General features: G+C 39.8%; 1 protein-coding gene across 6 annotated transcripts in view; it reads left to right on the forward strand.

Moving 5' to 3' along the window:
- The window catches only part of MTM1 (myotubularin 1), a 109,874-nt gene that overhangs the window by 88,042 nt on the left and 3,538 nt on the right, over positions 1-18,294 (forward strand). For all 6 annotated transcript variants that reach the window (XM_080652190.1, XM_080652192.1, XM_080652191.1 and 3 more), the window contains 5 exons: positions 4,165-4,350; positions 6,136-6,342; positions 7,624-7,716; positions 8,310-8,423; positions 12,595-12,771. In XM_080652190.1, coding sequence (XP_080508316.1) covers positions 4,165-4,350; positions 6,136-6,342; positions 7,624-7,716; positions 8,310-8,423; positions 12,595-12,771 — 777 coding nt within the window. The remainder of the gene's footprint in view (positions 1-4,164; positions 4,351-6,135; positions 6,343-7,623; positions 7,717-8,309; positions 8,424-12,594; positions 12,772-18,294) is intronic.

Here is an 18,294-nt window from a genome sequence, read left to right on the forward strand (position 1 = left end):
GTGAACCGGTGACTACCCTAGCAGTTTATACTTGTAGGTGCTGCAGTAGGTAGTAGCACTCCTCTTGACACCTTTTGTGCTTTGATGGCCCACTATGTGCAGTGCTCTGTCCTTGGTGTTTGCATAGCAGACAGACAGTCATGGTGCACTAGAAAGGGTTCAGGTATTGAAGTCAGACGACTTAAATTCTGATTACCTGTGTGATTTGGGGATAGTTAAATAGCATTTCTTCTGATTTGTAAAATGGGAATGGTAATAACTATCTTGTAGCATTGCTATAAGAGTTAAATAAAATCATGCAAAGCAAGAATCACAGTATTTGGGACATCATAGAGGCTCATTAAACACTGGCTGGTGTTAGCTGTTATTGAGTATGGCTTCTTTTAATCCTGTGAGACCTACATAGTATTATCCTGTATTCTGCGGGAGAGGACATTGAGGCTCAGAGAGGTTAAGGTCCTTTCCCTAGATCACACAGCAAGGAAGGGCTGAAGCTGAGCTATCAATCTGGTTCTGTCTGACTCCAAAGCCTGTTGTTTTCCTCTGGCCCGTGTGTCTCATGTGAGTGGTACTACAAAGTCAGTGCCTCACCCTGAAAAGTACTTTTATAAAACTAATGGAGAACAAGGTCTATTCAGAACCTGTTCTTGCCTTTCCAATTCTGGAAGAAGAGCTAGTAATTCTAGAACATTTTAAAAGTGATTTTTTTCTCACAAATACACGTCTTCCCAAAATTGCCAGCCTGCCATCCCTTTTCTAGCTCAAAGTGTGACTAATGTTATTGGAGCTCAGTGTTGGATAGGAAGGCGAGTCCCGTCAGTCATTTATGTAACTTGCAAGATTTGGGGTTGAGATTTGGAGGCTCAGTAACTTTTCAAATATTTGTGTGAGTTACTGACGAAATAGAAAACACAAAATCGCTGACATTTCTTGTAGCAATATTTTTTCTGATATATCTCCTTGGGAAAGGGAAACAATAGAAAAAATAAACAAATGAGACTACATGAAATTAAAAAGGTTTGCACAGCAAATGAAACCATCAACAAAACAAAAAGACAATTCACTAAATGGGAGAAGATATTTGCCAAAGATATACTCCAATAAGGAATTAATATCCAAAATTTATTTTTTAAAAAACTCATACAACTCAACACCAAAAACCAAACAATCCTATTTAAAAACTAGAGGCCTGGTGCACAAAATTCTTGCATGGGGGGTGTCCCTCTCCAATCTGGGACCCCTCGAGGGATTTCTGACTGCCCGTTTAGGCCCGATCCCGATAGGATTGGGCCTAACCGGGCAGTCGGACATCCCTCTCACAATCCAGGACTGCTAGCTCCCAACTACTCGCCTGCCTGCCTGCCTGCCTTCCTGATTGCCCCTAACTGCTTCTGCCTGCCAGCCTGATCACCCCCTAACCACTTCCCTACCAGCCTGATTGATGCCTAACTGCTCCCCTGCCAGCCTGATTGCCCCTAACTGCCTTCCCCTGCCAGCCTGGTCACCCCTAACTGCCCTCCCCTGAAGGCCTGGTCGCCCCCAACTGCCCTTCCCTAAAGGCCTGGTCCCCCCAACTGCTCTCCCCTGCAGGGCTGGGTCCCCCCCCAACTACCCTTCCCTGCAGGCCCGGTTGCCCCCAACTTCCCTCCTCTGCCAGCCTGGTCACCCCTAACTGCCCTCCCTTGCAGGCCTGATCCCTCCCAACTGCTCTCCCTTCCTGGCCTGATCGCCCACAACTGCCCTCTCTTGCAGGCCTGGTCCCTCCCAACTGCCCTCCCCTGCTGGCCTGATTGCCCACAACTGCCCGCCCTTGCAGGTCTGATCCCACCCAACTGCCCTCCCCTGCTGGCCACCTTGTGGCGGCCATCTTGTGTCCACATGGGGGCAGCCATCTTGTGTGTTGGAGTGATGGTCAATTTGCATATTACTCTTATTAGGTAGGATAGAGGCCTGGTGCACAGGTGGGGGCCGGCTGGTTTGCCCTGAAGGGTGTCCCGGATCAGGGTGGGGATTCCCTTGGGGTGTGGGGCTTCCTGGGTGAGGGGCCTGTGGTGGTTTGCAGGCCAGCCACGCCCCCTGGTGACCCAAGTGGAGGCCCTGGTATCTGGGATTTATTTATCTTCTGTAATTAAAACTTTGTAGCCTTGAGCAGAGGCCAGGGCTGGCCAGGGCGGGCGGAAAGCTTGGCTTCCTCAATCACTAGGGGCAACCCAAGTGTCCGGCTGGCTCCAGCTCCATGGCTGCCGCCATTTTTGTTGGGATTTATTTATCTTCAATAATTGAAACTTTGTAGCCTTGAGTGGAGGCCAGGGCCGGCCAGTGCAGGTGGAAAGCTTGGATTCCTCCATCTCCAGGGGCAACCCAAGCCTCCAGCGGGCTCCAGCTCCGTGGCTGCCGCCATTTCTGTTGGGATTTATTTATCTTCTATAATTGAAACTTTGTAGCCTTGAGTGGAGGCCAGGGCCGGCCAGTGCAGGTGGAAAGCTTGGATTCCTCCATCTCCAGGGGCAACCCAAGCCTCCTGCTCTCTCCAGCTCTGTGGCCACTGCCATATTTGTTGGGTTAATTTGTATACTTGCTCCTGATTGGCTGGTGGGCGTGGCTTGTGGGCGTAGCAGAGGTACGGTCAATTTGCATGTTTCTCTTTTATTAGATAGGAAGGGCAGAGGACCTAAATAGACACTTCTCCAAAGAGGCCAATCAATAGACATGAGAAAATGTTCAACATCACTAATCATCAGAGAAATGAAAATTAAAATCACAATGGGATGTCACCTCATACCTGTCAAAATGGTTATCATCAGTAAATTAACAAACAAGTGTTGGCAAGGATGTGGAGAAAAGGGAACCCTCTTGCACTGTTTCTGAGAGTGCAGACTGGTGCAGCCACTGTGGAAAGCAGTATGGAGGGTCCCCAAAAAATTAAAAATAGAATTGCCTCATGACCCAGTTTTATACTTCTGGATATATATCTGAAGAAACCCAAAACATTAATTTGAAAGAATATGTGCACCCCAGTGTTCATTGAGCATTGATTACAATCACCAAGATATGGAAATAACCCAACTTCCCATCAATAGATGAGTGGATAAAAATATTGTGGTACATATATACAGTGGAATATTACTTGGCCATAAAATAGAATGAAATTTTACCATCGGCTACAGCATGGATGGGCATAGAGAGAGTATTATGCTAACTGATGTAAGTCCATCAGAGAAGGACAGATACAATATGATTTCACTTATATGTGGAATCTAAAGAACAAAATAAACAAAATTGAAACAGACTAATAGACACAGAGAACAAACTGATGGTTACCAGAGGGAAGGGAGGGCGTAGGGATTGTGTGAAAAAGGTGAAGGGATTAAGAAGCACAAATTGGTAGTTACAAAATAGTCACAGGGATGTAAAGTACAATGTAGGGAATATAGTCAATAATTCTATCTAATAAAGATGGAATATGCTAATTGACCATCAAGCCATCGCAAAGATGGTGGCGCCCACAGCCAATAAGGAGGGAATATGCTAATTGACTGCCACACCCTCAAAGATAGTGGCGCCCACAACTACTAAGTTGGCGGTGCCCAGTCCCCTCAGCCCCACCAGGTGCGTGGCACAGCCGGGCCCATCTCCAGGCAGGTCCGGCTGCTCCGCACACTTGCCTCTGGAGTTCCCCAGTCCCCTCAGCCCCCCAGCCACCCAGAGCCAGCCCAAGGTGCAGGCAAGCCTCAGATGGTGGCTGCCCAGCTGCCCAGGGCCGCCTGAGGCTCAGGTAACCAGGGCCTGCTGAGGCTTGTGCTGCCGGCAGTGGCAGCAGCAGAGGTGTGATGGGGGCATCGCCTTCCCCTGATCGCCAGGTCGCCTCCCGCCCTTGAGGGCTCCCAGACTGTGAGGGGGGCCAGGCCAGGCCAGGCCGAGGGACTCCCCCCTCCAGTGCATGAATTTTCATGCACTGGGCCTCTAGTATTATAATAACTATGTATGGTGCCAGGTGAGTACTAGAAATATTGAGGGGAACACTTTGTAAAGTATATGATTATTCATTGTGCTGTTCACTTGAAACTAATAAAAACATTATTGAATATAAACTGTAATTGAAAAATAAATTAGAAAAAAAGAAATAGAAAACACAACTGACTATGTGTATATCTTGTTTCTTAGGCAACAGGAGGAGGATATGAAAGTGATGATGCATATCATAACACCGAGCTTTTCTTCTTAGACATTCATAACATTCATGTTATGCGGGAATCTTTAAAAAAAGTCAAAGACATTGTTTATCCTAATGTGGAAGAATCTCACTGGTTGTCCAGTTTGGAGTCGACTCATTGGTTAGAACATATCAAGGCAAGTATATTTGTAAAAAAATAAGTGATTGTTTAGTGAAACAAGAATTTTTAATCCTTAAATTTAAAAATATTAAACAGTGAAAGAAGAAATATTTGTAATATAGGGTTCTGCATTTGACAGTATTGTATGGTATTTCCTTATCATTTGCTTACCTAAATTAAATATTTCACAACATCACCTCCACAATATTTTTAGCGTCTTCAGAGATGTCATTTTCCATCTCGTCAATAATAAGTAGTTGAGTCTTTCACTCAGGTTTATTTAGAAGTAGCCAGTTTAACCACTACTTGGTATGACCCTCAAGGGCCTACAGAGAGATTGTTTGTATTGAAACCAATATCTAATTGACTAATTTTAAAGAATAAATTTTGTGCTTTATTATATTCAATCTTTTCTCTGCATAAAGACTTCAAAAACCTTCATTCTTTTAAAAGTACTTGAAGCTATCTAAGGGAGCTAACACTGCCATTTCTATAAATAAGCAAAAAGCCTACTTTATTTTTTCCATGAAAAGAGTATATTTTAATTGTTTTTGTTCATACATGTTAAGTTTCAACTTTCAATAATAAAATTCAATAAATTAGATTCCTTGATCATAAAAACTTGCTTCACACATTATTTATGTCACCAAAGTCCACAGGCATACAAAACATCACAGAGATTTGACTCTGCATGCCTACTTTAAATATGTGAATTATTAAAATAGTTTTCTAGTGAAATTTTATTTTCCAACTCAATAGGAATCGTGTTTTTATCTCACCTATCATTCATTTTTTCTTAATTTATCATCCTCAAAAATAAGTTGCAAAAATATTACTTGTGACAGCTAAATGCAATGTGGCATCCTGGATTACAAAAATGACATTAGGTAAAAAGTAAGAAAATCTGAATAAAGTATGGACTTTATTAAAAAAATAAGTTAATAAGTTTATTAACATGTTAATGTATCAACATTGATTTATTATTTGTGACAAACAGACCATACTATTATATGTCAATATTAGGAAACTGGATCAGGTATATGCTAAAAGGTGATTTCCATTGCATCAGGCCTTTAAGGTCCTGACTGGACCTATTGGGCCACTGATTTTTCTAATATGATCACTGTTATCAGTTTAATTGTGTTCCTCCCAAAATTCATATGTTGAAGTCCTGACCTCTAGTACCTTAGAGTGTGACCTTATTTGGAATTCAGGTCATTGCAGGTATGATTAGATCAGATGTGGTTATAATTGAGTAGCATGGCCCCAAATCCAGTAAGACCAAAGTCCTTGTGAAAAGCAGAAATTTGGACAGAGACACATGCACAGGGAGAACACCATCTGAAGATTGGAATTAAACTGCCACAAGCCAAGGAGCTAACAAAAGCTAGGAGACAGGCCTGGAGCAGGTTATCCCTTGAAACCTTCAGAGGGACCATGGCCCTGCCAAGAGCTTGATCTTAGATTCCAGCCTCTGGGAGATAATAATGTCTGTTTTTTAAGTCCCAGTCCGTGGTACTTTGTTATGACAGCCCCAGCCAACTAATACAGTTGCATATATGATTAGGTGTTTGAAATGCAGTTTGACTGTGTTTGTTTTAATACCAAGTTGCATTTGAATGCAGTTTCTATAGAAGAACACAGATCCCACAGCTCCTCATTTTCCATTTTTCAGGACTCTTTCTGTTCTAGATATTAATAATATTTTAAAATAGGACTTTCTCTAGGGTTAAAAACTATCATTTCAAATTGAAGCCATACTTTGCAGCTACCTACTGACTTGCATGTGTTTCTTTGCCAGCTTATTTTGACAGGAGCCATTCAAGTAGCAGACAAAGTTTCTTCAGGGAGGAGCTCTGTGCTCGTGCACTGCAGTGATGGATGGGACAGGACTGCCCAGCTGACGTCTCTGGCCATGCTGATGTTGGACAGCTTCTATCGGAGCATCGAAGGGTTTGAAATATTGGTACAAAAAGAATGGATAAGTTTTGGACATAAATTTGCATCTGTAAGTAAACACTAAAGCTGTTTTTTAAATGTCAGGTCACTGCCATTTGGCATTTAAAAACTAGTTGTTAAATCATATCTTCACTCTTAAAAAGGAAATCTGAGGAGTGTAATAAACAACATTTACAGGTTTGAAAATGGGTGATGCCTTGGGCTAGAAAGTCTCTTTAGGAGACATGTTTATCCATTTGCACCATTAAGTTTCAATTGAAAGTAATACAAAGAGTCTGCATGGAAATGTTTAAATTGAAATTGCAGAAAAGAAAGAAAATAGGATGACAATTCTTTTTCAACTAATATTATAACTATTAGAGTCAAATATATTTTATAGAAGTACTAGACTTTCAGCCCTAACCAGTTTGGCTCAGTGGATAGAGCGTCGGCCTGCAGACTCAAGGGTCCCAGGTTCGATTTCGGTCAAGGGCATATACCTTGGTTGCAGGCACATCCCCAGTAGGGGGTGTGCAGGAGGCAGCTGATAGATGATTCTCTCTCATCGATGTTTCTAACTCTCTCTCCCTCTCCCTTCCTCTCTGTAAAAAATCAATAAAATATATTTAAAAAAAAGAAATACTAGACTTTCAGTTAAGGCTTTTGTCATTATTTTTCTCTGATGCACATTTTTTAAATCGAGAGAAGGTATTAAAATTCCTATTACCAGGTCTTGTTTCTAGACACCCTTTGAATAAGCATTTTTCACAGCTCCCCAAATGATACTCAGAAACACTGCTATGTAACCTTTTATCCTTCACCCAAATTTCATAAGTAGTGTGAATAACATTTTTAAGTAAAAAGAATCATTGTTTAGAAAATGAGTAAATGGTTAGGTTTTGTCTTGTTTTTAAGAGAGAAAAAAACTTACTTTTAATTATAATAATCACACCCTTTTGTGTATGGTTTTAAGTCCTGAAATTTTAGGACTGGTCCCTTAGCAACAGGTAACATATTCTGCTAGATAATCCAATCCAGTCTTCCTGCAGCTGCCCAGGACTTGGACAAAATTCTAATCAGATGAAAGAGTTGTAAAATTCATATATGATGATACTTTGCCAATTTGTATTGCTATTTTATGAAAGTTTGTATACTTAATTTTCATTATCTCAAAATCTTATACTGTTTTCTATATTCCCAAGGAAAATATACTATTAACTCTCTAATAGAGACTTGGAATTTAGAAAGGAGATCACTAAGTTGTATTGTCACATTTTGTGAGTTATGTGCTTTCTTGGTTTTGTACCTATAAATTAATCTTCATCAAATCATCTCCACCAATTTATTTCAGAGAATAGGTCATGGTGATAAAAATCATGCAGATGCTGACCGATCTCCTATTTTTCTCCAGTTTATTGATTGTGTATGGCAAATGTCAAAACAGGTAAGGGATATATACGATAAAAATACATTCAATTTAATGTTTCAATATTTTGATACATGGGATTTGCATCCAAATAAAACAGAGCAGCAAAAAGAGCTGCAACCAGTTTGGCTATGTGCGAATAATTGTTAAAGCCGGGTAATGGACACATGAATTTCCCTTTTTTATTCTCACTACTATTTATATGTCTGGGATTTTCCATAATAAAGTTTTAAAATTCAATATTTAGGTGTATTAACTCTACTAATGAAGGAACAATGGAATTGACAATACCAATTTATCTTTTCCGTCCATGTATACTGCCATCTGATAACTTATAATACTTTAAATAATTAAACCGTCGGATATATTCTATACACTCAGGAGAACCCAGAAAATCAGCTTGTTTTCCTCTTTATTCCTTTACTTGACCCTTATTTAAACTCTTCAGTCCTCTGCAAATCACCAATAAATGAGAATGGGCATATGCGGATTGCAGCCTCTGCTGTCCTTCCTGGAAGGCAAAGTGTAGTAAAGTTTATGAATCTCTTTTCAGTTTTATAAAAGGTCAGTACGAGTTTTCATGCTTTGTTTGCTTGCTTGTTTTTGTCTAGTTCCCTACAGCTTTTGAATTCAATGAGCGATTTTTGATGACAATTTTGGATCATCTATATAGTTGCCGATTTGGTACTTTCTTATACAACTGTGAATCCGCTAGAGAAAGACAGGTGAGTGAAAAATGCTAATCTTTTTAGTTACACGTGTCTAGTGAGCCATGAAATACAAAGAATTTGGTAACTTGGTTTATGGTAAGTGCAAAGTTTCTCATTTTTTACCTCAAGCTTGGGTGTTTTCAGTTCAACCAGGGTTTGTTGAGTATCTGGTATGTACTGTATGGGGTAAGACATTGACTTTGCCTTCAGGGAGTGGAATAACTTTATAGATATGCAAGGTCTCCTTCCCAAAAAGCCATAAAAATATCAGTAAAGGGAATTTTTTTAAAGGCATAAACCCACAAGAGCAGGAAAAATGATAAAGGATACATAGTAGCAAACTTTTGGAAGCTGGAAAGCTATTAGATAAGTGGTAAATACTTAGTTTGAAAATACCGTATCTCAAACCAGCATCAGGGAAGTCAAGAACCAGTCCATTTTACAATGCAGAAACTCCAGATGACTCAGGGGTTCTGGGGAAAAGGTGTACCAGGTGTGCAGGATGAAAGGGGAAGAATAAGATAACCTGGAGATCTGTTTAGAATAAACAGTTAGCTTCCCCAGGTCCCTCTACCACTCTGTGGAGCTAAGGACTCAGAGATTTCTTTGTGAGAGGGTATGAGTGGGTTTCTGGGCCGGGACCAGAGTCATCAGTGATGTGAATGGAGATGAGCTGACTTGTGAGAGCCCCAGCTCACTTCCTCTACTGACTCCCAGCATTATGGCAGCAGGCCCTTATTTTCCAGGTGGGAGCATGAAAGAAGTTTCTCTGTTGGAAAGATTGGCATTGCTGGTGGAGGTATAAAATGGTGCAGCAACTGTGGGAAACAGTCTGGTGGGCCCTCAGAAAGCTAAATATAGAATTTGCATATGACCTACCAATTCCATTGCTAGGTATATACCCAAGATAGGGGTTGAAACAAAAACTTGTGCATAAATGTTCATAGTAGCACAACTAATAATAGCTAAAAGGTGGAAACAACCCTAATATCCATCAGCTGCTGAATAAATAAACACACAATGGAATCTTATTAAGCCCAAAATGGGAATGAAGTTTGGATCCATGCTACAACATGGATGAACCTTGACAACATTATGCTAAGTTAACGGAGCCAGACATAAAAAGGCCACATGTTATATGATTCTGTTTATATGAAATATCCAGAAAGTATATCTGTAGTTGACAGGGGCTAGAGGGTGGGGAGAATGGGGGAAATGACTGGTTAATGGGTATAGAGTTTCCAGTTGGGATGATGAAAATTCCTTGGAACTTGGTAGAAGTGATGATTGCACAACATTGTGAGCGTACTTAAAGCCACTCAGTTGTTGACTTTCAAATGGTGACTTTTATGGTATGTGAACTCCACCTCAATTTAAAAAAAAGAATCTCTGTGGAAACTTGACTAACCCATGAAGAGATAACAACACCTAAGGTTCCTCACATTGAAGCTCAAGTTGACGAGCCTCATGATCTCAGAGCTTCTAGTCAACTCTTCTTTCCTCCACTCTTACATAATACTAGTAGCAGACAACCAAGAGACAGAGAGAAAGCAGCTTGGAGAAAATACCTACCTACAATGTAGGGAGGGGGTAACAGACAAGAAGCTAGCATTTACTATCCTGAGAAAGAGAAAATATATATAAATATAGGAACCCATAAAATAATAACAGGATATTATTTGGAAAGGACATTTAGACATCAGAAAATAACTTGAAGCAAAAACATACTATCAACAGAAATTAAAACTCAGAAGAAGAGTTGGAAGATAAAGTTGAAATCTCCCAGAAAATAGAATGCAGAGACAGAGAGAACAAATGGACACAAGAAAACTAGAAGATCAGTCCTGGAGTTCCAATATCCAAATAATAGGACTTCTACAAAGAGAAAATATCGAAAGCAGAGAGCAGGAAATTACTGAAATAACTTGAAAATATTTCCCAGAATTGAAGTACATGAGCTTCCACATTGAAAAACTTGCTAAGTGCCCAAGCAGAGTGGACAAAAATAGACCCGAAATAAGGCACATCTTTGTGAAGTTTCAGAACACCGGGGACTAAAGAAAAGAAAGGATATGCTTCCAAAAAGAAAAAAAAAATAGGTTATTTGCAAAACAAACAAACAAATCAGGAAGACTGAATTCTTCAACAGCAGTATTGGAAGCTAGAAGTCTGTGGCACATTGCCTTCAGAATGTTTTTTGTTTAATATTTTAATTGATTTTTAGAGGGAGAGGGAAAAAGAGAAACATTGATGAGAGAGTGGAACATTGATTGGCTGCCTCCTGCACACCCCCTAATAGAGAATGAGCCCACAACCCAGGCATGTGCCCTGACCGGGAATTGAACCAGCAACCTTTTGGTGCACAGGAGGCTGTCCAACCAACTGAGCCACACTGGCCGGGGCAGCTTTCAGAAATTTAAAGGAGAATGGTCTCAACCTAGAATTCTGTAGCCAGCAAACTTAACCAGATGTGAAAGTAGACCAAAGATATTCCTAGAAATGCATGGCAACAAGAAAGATTTACTTCCTGCACCACACCCTTTATATGGAAGCTACTAGGATATGTGCTCCATGCAAATAAGAAAGAAGACTGCATGGAATTCATGAAGCAGGAGCTCCAGTACAGAGAGAGTCAAGAAAGGATCCTCAAGGCAAAACAGAAAATATCCAAGATGACAGCTGGATACAAGGTGTAGGGGCACCCAGTGCCGCTTTCTCTCCTCTGAAGATGAAACTGGAGGCTCCAGGTGTGCAGCATCTTGGCAGAAGTTTGAGACTGGAGGGAAAATTTGGGGTTGAATTAATGATGAACGCCAAGAAAAGTAAACAGAATAGACAGTTGTTAAATAGAGGGAAAACAAAAAATATGTTCAGGAAAAGAAATCACAGAATGAGTGACTATGTGGCTTACCTAGCAACAGCACTTGCTTTGTCATAGGAATCTAAACACTAAACATCGATGTGATCAAAGCTGGCTATATATTGGGAGTATGAGGCAGGATATAAAGTGTGTGCATGTGGCAAGATGGAGGGGAGACATTCTCAGTGTGTCAGTGTTATAATTAATGCCTATAACTGGATAGTCAATAGGTAGCAAGAAAAGCATGATATTTAGAGATTTGGAGGTAAATACCAAATAATTAAATCAATTGATTTTAAAAATCAAACACTGTTGCTTCTAGGAAAAGGGGCAATAGGCTACTTTTTTGTGTTTCCATAACAAACCTTGTTGATTGGTTTGGCTTTTTAAACTATGTGCATATCTAAAAACAAAAGCAAGCATGCAAATAAATACAATGCAATATACATGTGCTATCAGAAAAGTACAGATGAAGTTTTAGGTGGATTCCAACAAAGGCCAAATTACACTGCCATTATTATCATTCACATTAATCTAGTATGTATGTTAAAGAAATTTCTTCAGTTTCTTATTTCAAGCTGTTCTTTTTAGCTTCCAGTTTTAGCTTATTGGTCCTTTCTTATTGAATGATTAATAGTAAGAGTTTTAAATTCTAGCTTTGGTAATTTTAATGCTTACATTTTTCCAAAGCTTTGGTTTTTCTTTAGTTTATGGTCAAAATCTATAATAAAAAAATGAAAATGTGAATATCTGTATGAGATGATGGACACCAGACTACTAGTAAAAAGTCAAGATTCAGTGAAGTCAGTTACCCAGGTTTTTTTCAAATATCCTAATGTTAGCATGATGTAAACATTTGGGTCATTGATTAAAATAACTTTATATCTAGATGCCTACTGTCAAGTGGATACAGGTTAAGATTTCATAGTTCTAACAAATACAGAAATGAAAAAGGTCAGTGGGTTCTTATGAGTATTTTTCTTTCTGCTTAATTTTTTAAAAAAGCATACTGCCCATCTGTTCATAAATGTTTTACATAGCCAGTAATAGTCTTCTTAGGTCAGTAAATTGCATTTAATATTATAGCATCCTGCATCTCTATCTTCTGGCAGAAATAGTGGCTCTCAAGCTAGGCCATTATCTATACAAATATCGGTAAGTGGCTTTGGAGTACTCACTGGCCCATGAGGCTTTTTGAGCTATTATGGGGATAATGTAAATGTGTGATTCTAGTTGGTACTCAGCTGTATTGCCACAGGCTGTAAAATGTTTTGTGTGCTTGTGTGTGTGTTTTACTTAGGCTTTCTACTTTCTCTTTCTCTATAGAAAGTTACAGAAAGAACAGTTTCTTTGTGGTCGCTGATAAACAGTAATAAAGACACATTCAAAAATCCCTTCTATACTAAAGAAATCAATCGAGTTTTATATCCAGTTGCCAGTATGCGTCATTTGGAACTTTGGGTGAATTACTACATTAGATGGAACCCCAGAATCAAACAACAGGTAAATGAACCGACGTTAAAAGATAGTCATGTCGATTGATTACTTCTGGACTTTGATAATGTTACTTTGTGTTTGTTTTTAATATTATGAGGGGAAATTATCAGACTAATAAGTCACACTTGCTTTTAAATGCAACTTTTATTAAAAATTGTTTTTATTTTATTTTTTGGCTTAAAACAACACATTTATTCTCTTCTAGTTCTGGAGGCCAGAAATACGAAATCGGTATCACTGGGCCACACTTCCTCTGGAGAATTTAGGGAAGGATTCATTCCTTACTAAACCATTTATTTTGACTGGGGTTAAACTTACATTCTTTTGTCAATGGGAATAATAATTTTTTTCACTAAAATGTAAACTGATTTAAAGCTCTGGAAAATTTCTGGTTTTTTAAATTTTATTTTGATTGATTGATTGATTGATTGATTGATGAGAGAGAGACAGAGACAGAGAAATATCAATTTGTTGTTTATGCATTTATGCATTCACTGGTTGATTCTTGTATGTGCCCTGACCAGGGATCAAGCCTGCAACCTTGGTATATCAGGATGATACTCTAATCCACTGACCTACCCAGCCAGGGCAAAATTTTCTGAGTTTTGATAGTCAAGGATTTCCTTTAATCACTGAAAAATTTTATACATCATAGGAAAGAAAACATTTCCTACTCTCTGGTTCAGGAGTATGTACTAGGTCAACTAACATCAGAGTGCTTTTTCCTGAGGATCTTTACTTCTGAAATAAAGATAATTGCTCTGTCAATGGATAGTACACTCAATTGGCCATTTACCATTCAAAAATGGAAACAATGGTTTTTGCTGGAAAACATGCCACATTTTATTAAAGACACACTCAGGCTTTCCATTTTCCCACCCCGACTTCATCAGAAATCAGAAGGAAAATACAGCCTGTTTGTAAAAGCTCAAAAGTACCTCCATTTAGTGATTTGTTCCAAGTGCTATAAATATTCGGTATTTGTGATTGCTCTTTGTAAAGATTTGCACATTTTCCTGCAGTTTGGATGGTTGACTACCTGTTCTCACAGGCCAGTCTTGCATAAGTGCCAGCTTTAATCCTGCTAGAAATCTTCCAGCAACAGCAGGGACCCAGTGCTACAGTCTGTCTCTGAGATTGTTTATTCCACTCAGGCAGCTGGCTGCACGCCATTCTGTGCTCTCTCTCCTCATTGGGGAAATGCCTGGTTCAAGCAGGCACTCTCATTGCAAGGTCTGTGCTGCGTGCATGAAAGGCTCTTGCAATTTAGTAATGGTTGAAATGTGTAATCTTTTGGAAAGTGACAGATTCCAGGGCTGGAGAACATTCACTTGTTTAGTTTGGGATTTGAGAAGCATGTTTAGGACATTTATTTAGCAGTAGCTCTATTGAGTGGAATATCAAGTAAAGAGGAAATGGGACTTTTTCCAGGGTTTTAACTGCTGTTACAGAGGACATGTCCCTTTTCTAATTAAAAAAGATTATATAGATGAGCACTGTTTGTCCTATGCATTAAGCCTTTTCTGTGTTTATTGTGGCTTTTTTTTTAAACCACTGGTAATTAGAAAGTGTTGACAATTTTTGTATAGATTATATAATCTTCCCTCACCCATTTTTACTTAGAGAAATTCTTGAAATTCAAGGAATTTAGAGCAATTCATTTCCGAATATATAAAGGTAATATACAATAATTGTGTGACAAGGGAAGTTGGAAGGGACATCAATAGGATAACTTGCTGTAATGTATCTATTCCCTTGTTCTCAAAGAGCTTAGCAAAATAGAACTGAGCTAGATACACTGAGTATTCCTTGGTAGAGGTTTTGTTTTGTTCTGAGACAGTAATTGGTCTATATTATAATCTGTGAAATTTACTCAAAAAAGAAAATAACTTATCCTTTCAATATAGATTTTTCCACACATATCTTTCTGTGCTTTGACACTTTGTATTTTCATCCACCAAATACTAAGTGTTCCCATGCATCAGGCACAGAGGGGGACACAGAGGTTAAGAAGAGGTGGTTTCATATACAAGGAGCTCCCAGGCTGGTGGGAGCACCCAGGAATATAAGCCTATTATTATTATGCTAAGGGAGAAATATTATAATAAATGTATGAATTAAGTGTATTAGGTTACTTTAATGATTTTATGTAGAACATTATATCATACAGAAACAGATTAAAATTTGATCATATAGGACTTTTAAAATTATATAATATAAACCTAAAAGAATATACTTCACCACTTAAAAGTTAATTTGTTTTTCAATTGTGTGGCCCAGTTGGTATAAAACAATTCCTGGCCCAGCCATGGTGGCTCAGTGGTTGAGTGTTGACCTATGAACCAGGAGGTCATGGTTCGATTCCTGGTCAGGGTACATGCCGAGTTGCGGACTTGATCCCTAGTGTGGGGCATGCAGAAGGTAGCCGATCATGATTCTGTCTCATCATTGATGTTTCTATCTCTCTCTCCATCTCCCTTCCTCTCTGAAATCAATAAAAATATATTTAAAAATAAAAATAAAACGATTCCTGGGTACCTATAGTGTTCACAGCACTACGGTATGCTATCAGTACTTTCAGACCCAAAAACATATACAGCCCCTCCCTATAATGAGCTGTTCACCTAGAAGAAGGCAGGGTTAATGTGCTTTTAAAATCAAAAGCCACCAACCCTTGCTACCACATAAAAACTTAGCAGAGTTGATGGAAAAACCAGTACTTACATTTGACAAGATATCAATAAGCAAATTTGGTGTTTTATTTAATATAAGGAAATTACTCATGTCGAAAGCAGAAGTATAAATTAGTCACATTATAAACTTAAATGGGAACCTTCAGCTGCTGGTAAACCTCATATTATATTTGGGGAACCACTGCACCTCATGTAGTAGGGTTGCACTGGGCAAGTTCACATTTTGCATAGTGGTAATTCAAGGATGAGAACAAGGACAGCCAGATATTATTAGGCTGACCTGTGTGGTGTGTAAGTCATTTCTGATAGAAAAGTGAAAAGGAATATTAATATAAACATCATTTGAAGCCTAAAATACTTCCATGCCTAGAGGATTGCCTATCTTCTCTTCTGTGCTGAGCTGGCACACTCTTTACTTCATAATTCATTTCCCAAGTAAAAAGTTGAGATGTAGTATTTAAAGTCACTTCAGTTTAAATTTCATTTTTCATTATTTTGTCTTTTTGTATGCTATCACAATTGGACACTTACATTTATATCATCTAAATGATTTTTGTTTGCCTGTAGGCTAATGACTTCTATATATTTTGTTCCAATTACAAAACTGAATTATCTTTTTATTTCTAATAGTTTTTTTTCCATTTGCTCTCTCAAGTTTTGTAATTACACAACCTTGTCATCAGCAAAAATGATTTTTTTTACTCTGACTTATTTTTCTTGTCTAACTGTCCTTACTGGTACAATAACAAACTGATAGTCATAATAGTCATATGGAACAGGGAAATTTTAAAAATAGCCAAGGTAATTTTGAAGGAGATATTAAGGAAGAGCTTATCCTGCTATTTATCAAGACTTATTTGAAACAGAATAGCACCCAGAAACAGAACACACGGAAGTGGAGACTTGATAGGGTAAGAAGGTAGTATCATAATGCATAGGGGGAAAAATGGACTGGATGGTAAATGGTGCTGCCCTAGCAAATCACACTTAACATGTCTAAACCGAAACTCCTAATGTTCCCCCAAACCTGCTCCTCCTTCTGTCTTCCCCTTTCAGTTCTCAGCAACTCAATCCTAGTCACTCTGGCCAGAGACCTTATAGTCATCTTGACGCCTTTCTCTCTCATACTCCACATCCAGTCTGTCAGGAGAGCCTGCTGGGCCCCAGCCTTCAAAATCTGTATGGCCTCTGAGCACTTCTCACCAGTTCCCACCATGCCCTCGGCCATGTGTTGCTGGACTCCCTGATTTCTACCCTTGCTTGCTTCTGTTCTGTTCTCAATGCAGCAGCCAAAGTGGTCCTTGTAAAATATACACCAGATCCCACCACTCTTCTACTCAAAACCATCCAGGTAGCTGCTTATCTCACCCCAAATCAAAGCTAACATCCTTATGATGACTTCTGAGGCCTTATATGACCCCTGCCTTACCCCTTCCTTCTCTAACCCCCTCACCTTCTCACCAACAACTCTCTCACACACTCTGCTTCAGTCACACTGGGCTCCTTGCTTATCCTCAGACACTCTAATATCCACCTACATCCTTCCCTGTTCTCCCTTAACCCTCCCCGCAGGAGCCACTTCAGTGAAGCTCCCCAGACCCCACTGTCTATAGGGTACCTGGCACCCCACTGTTCCCCATCCCTCTCACCCTGCCCTACTTCTTTCCCACAGTATTCTTCACCTTGGATGTTCTATGTAAGTCACAGGATCATTGTTATTTGCTATTTATCTGTCTCCCTCTGCTGGAAGAGAAACATTATAAAAAACAAATGGATCCTGAGCATCTAGAATAGTGTCTGGACCTCAGTGTAATGAATAAAGAGAAAAATAAGCAAAGGATATTAACAGGCACTGCACAGCCCTTACTCTACCAAACAGCCTATATAATAAAAGTCTGATATGCTAAGTGTCCGATTGTCTGGTCATCCGTTCAACCAATCAAAGCATAATATGCTAATGATATGCTAAGTCTGCTCATCCGCTCTCTATGACATGCACTGACCACCAGGGGGCAGATGCTCCCACCAGTAGGTTAGCTTGCTGCTGGGGGAGACAGGCTGGACAAGCCCTGGATCCCTCTTGCAGTCCCTCCCTGGCTGACCAACCTCCCGAATTCCTCCCCAGCCCCAGTCATGCACCGGTGGGGTGCCTCAGCCTGGCCTGTGCCCTCTCACAATCCGGGACCCCTCGGGGATGTCAGAGAGCCAGTTTCGGCCTGATCCCACAGGCCAGGCCAAGGGACCCCACTGGTGCACGAATTCGTGCACCAGGCCTCTAGTTTCTATTCTAATATCATATATGCATTTCTGAGAAATCTCACATTCTGCAGTCACAGAGAAAAGAACACAGCTTATAAGAAGAATAGGATTAGGTCCAAATCCATAGACCTTTGTAACCAGAGCTCTAATGAAAGCAACAATTGCAGTAGAGATGTGGGCACAGTTACATGTCTGCTGCATTTGCATTTAGCTTCCATTGATCACTCCTTGGCAATCTGTAGTGGGGTGAATAGTGACCCCCAAAACACATGTCCACTCAAAACCTGTGAATGTGACCTCACTTGGACAAAGGGTCTTTACAGGTTTAATTGAGTTAAGGATCTCAAGATGAGATCCTCGTGAATTTAGAGTAGGCCCTACATCCAAGGACAGGTATCCTTAGAAGAGAGAGCAGAGAAAGATTTGAGCCACAAACATGTATACGGGAGAACACCATGTGAAAACAGGAGTGATTAGAGTGATGCTGCTATAAGCCAAGGAAGCCTAAAACCACCAGAAACTGGAAGAGGCAAGGAAGGATTGTCCCCTAGAGCCTCCAGAGAGAACACAGCCCTGC

The sequence above is a fragment of the Plecotus auritus genome (genome assembly GCF_963455305.1).
Source record: "Plecotus auritus genome assembly, chromosome: X".
NCBI lineage: Eukaryota > Metazoa > Chordata > Mammalia > Chiroptera > Vespertilionidae > Plecotus > Plecotus auritus.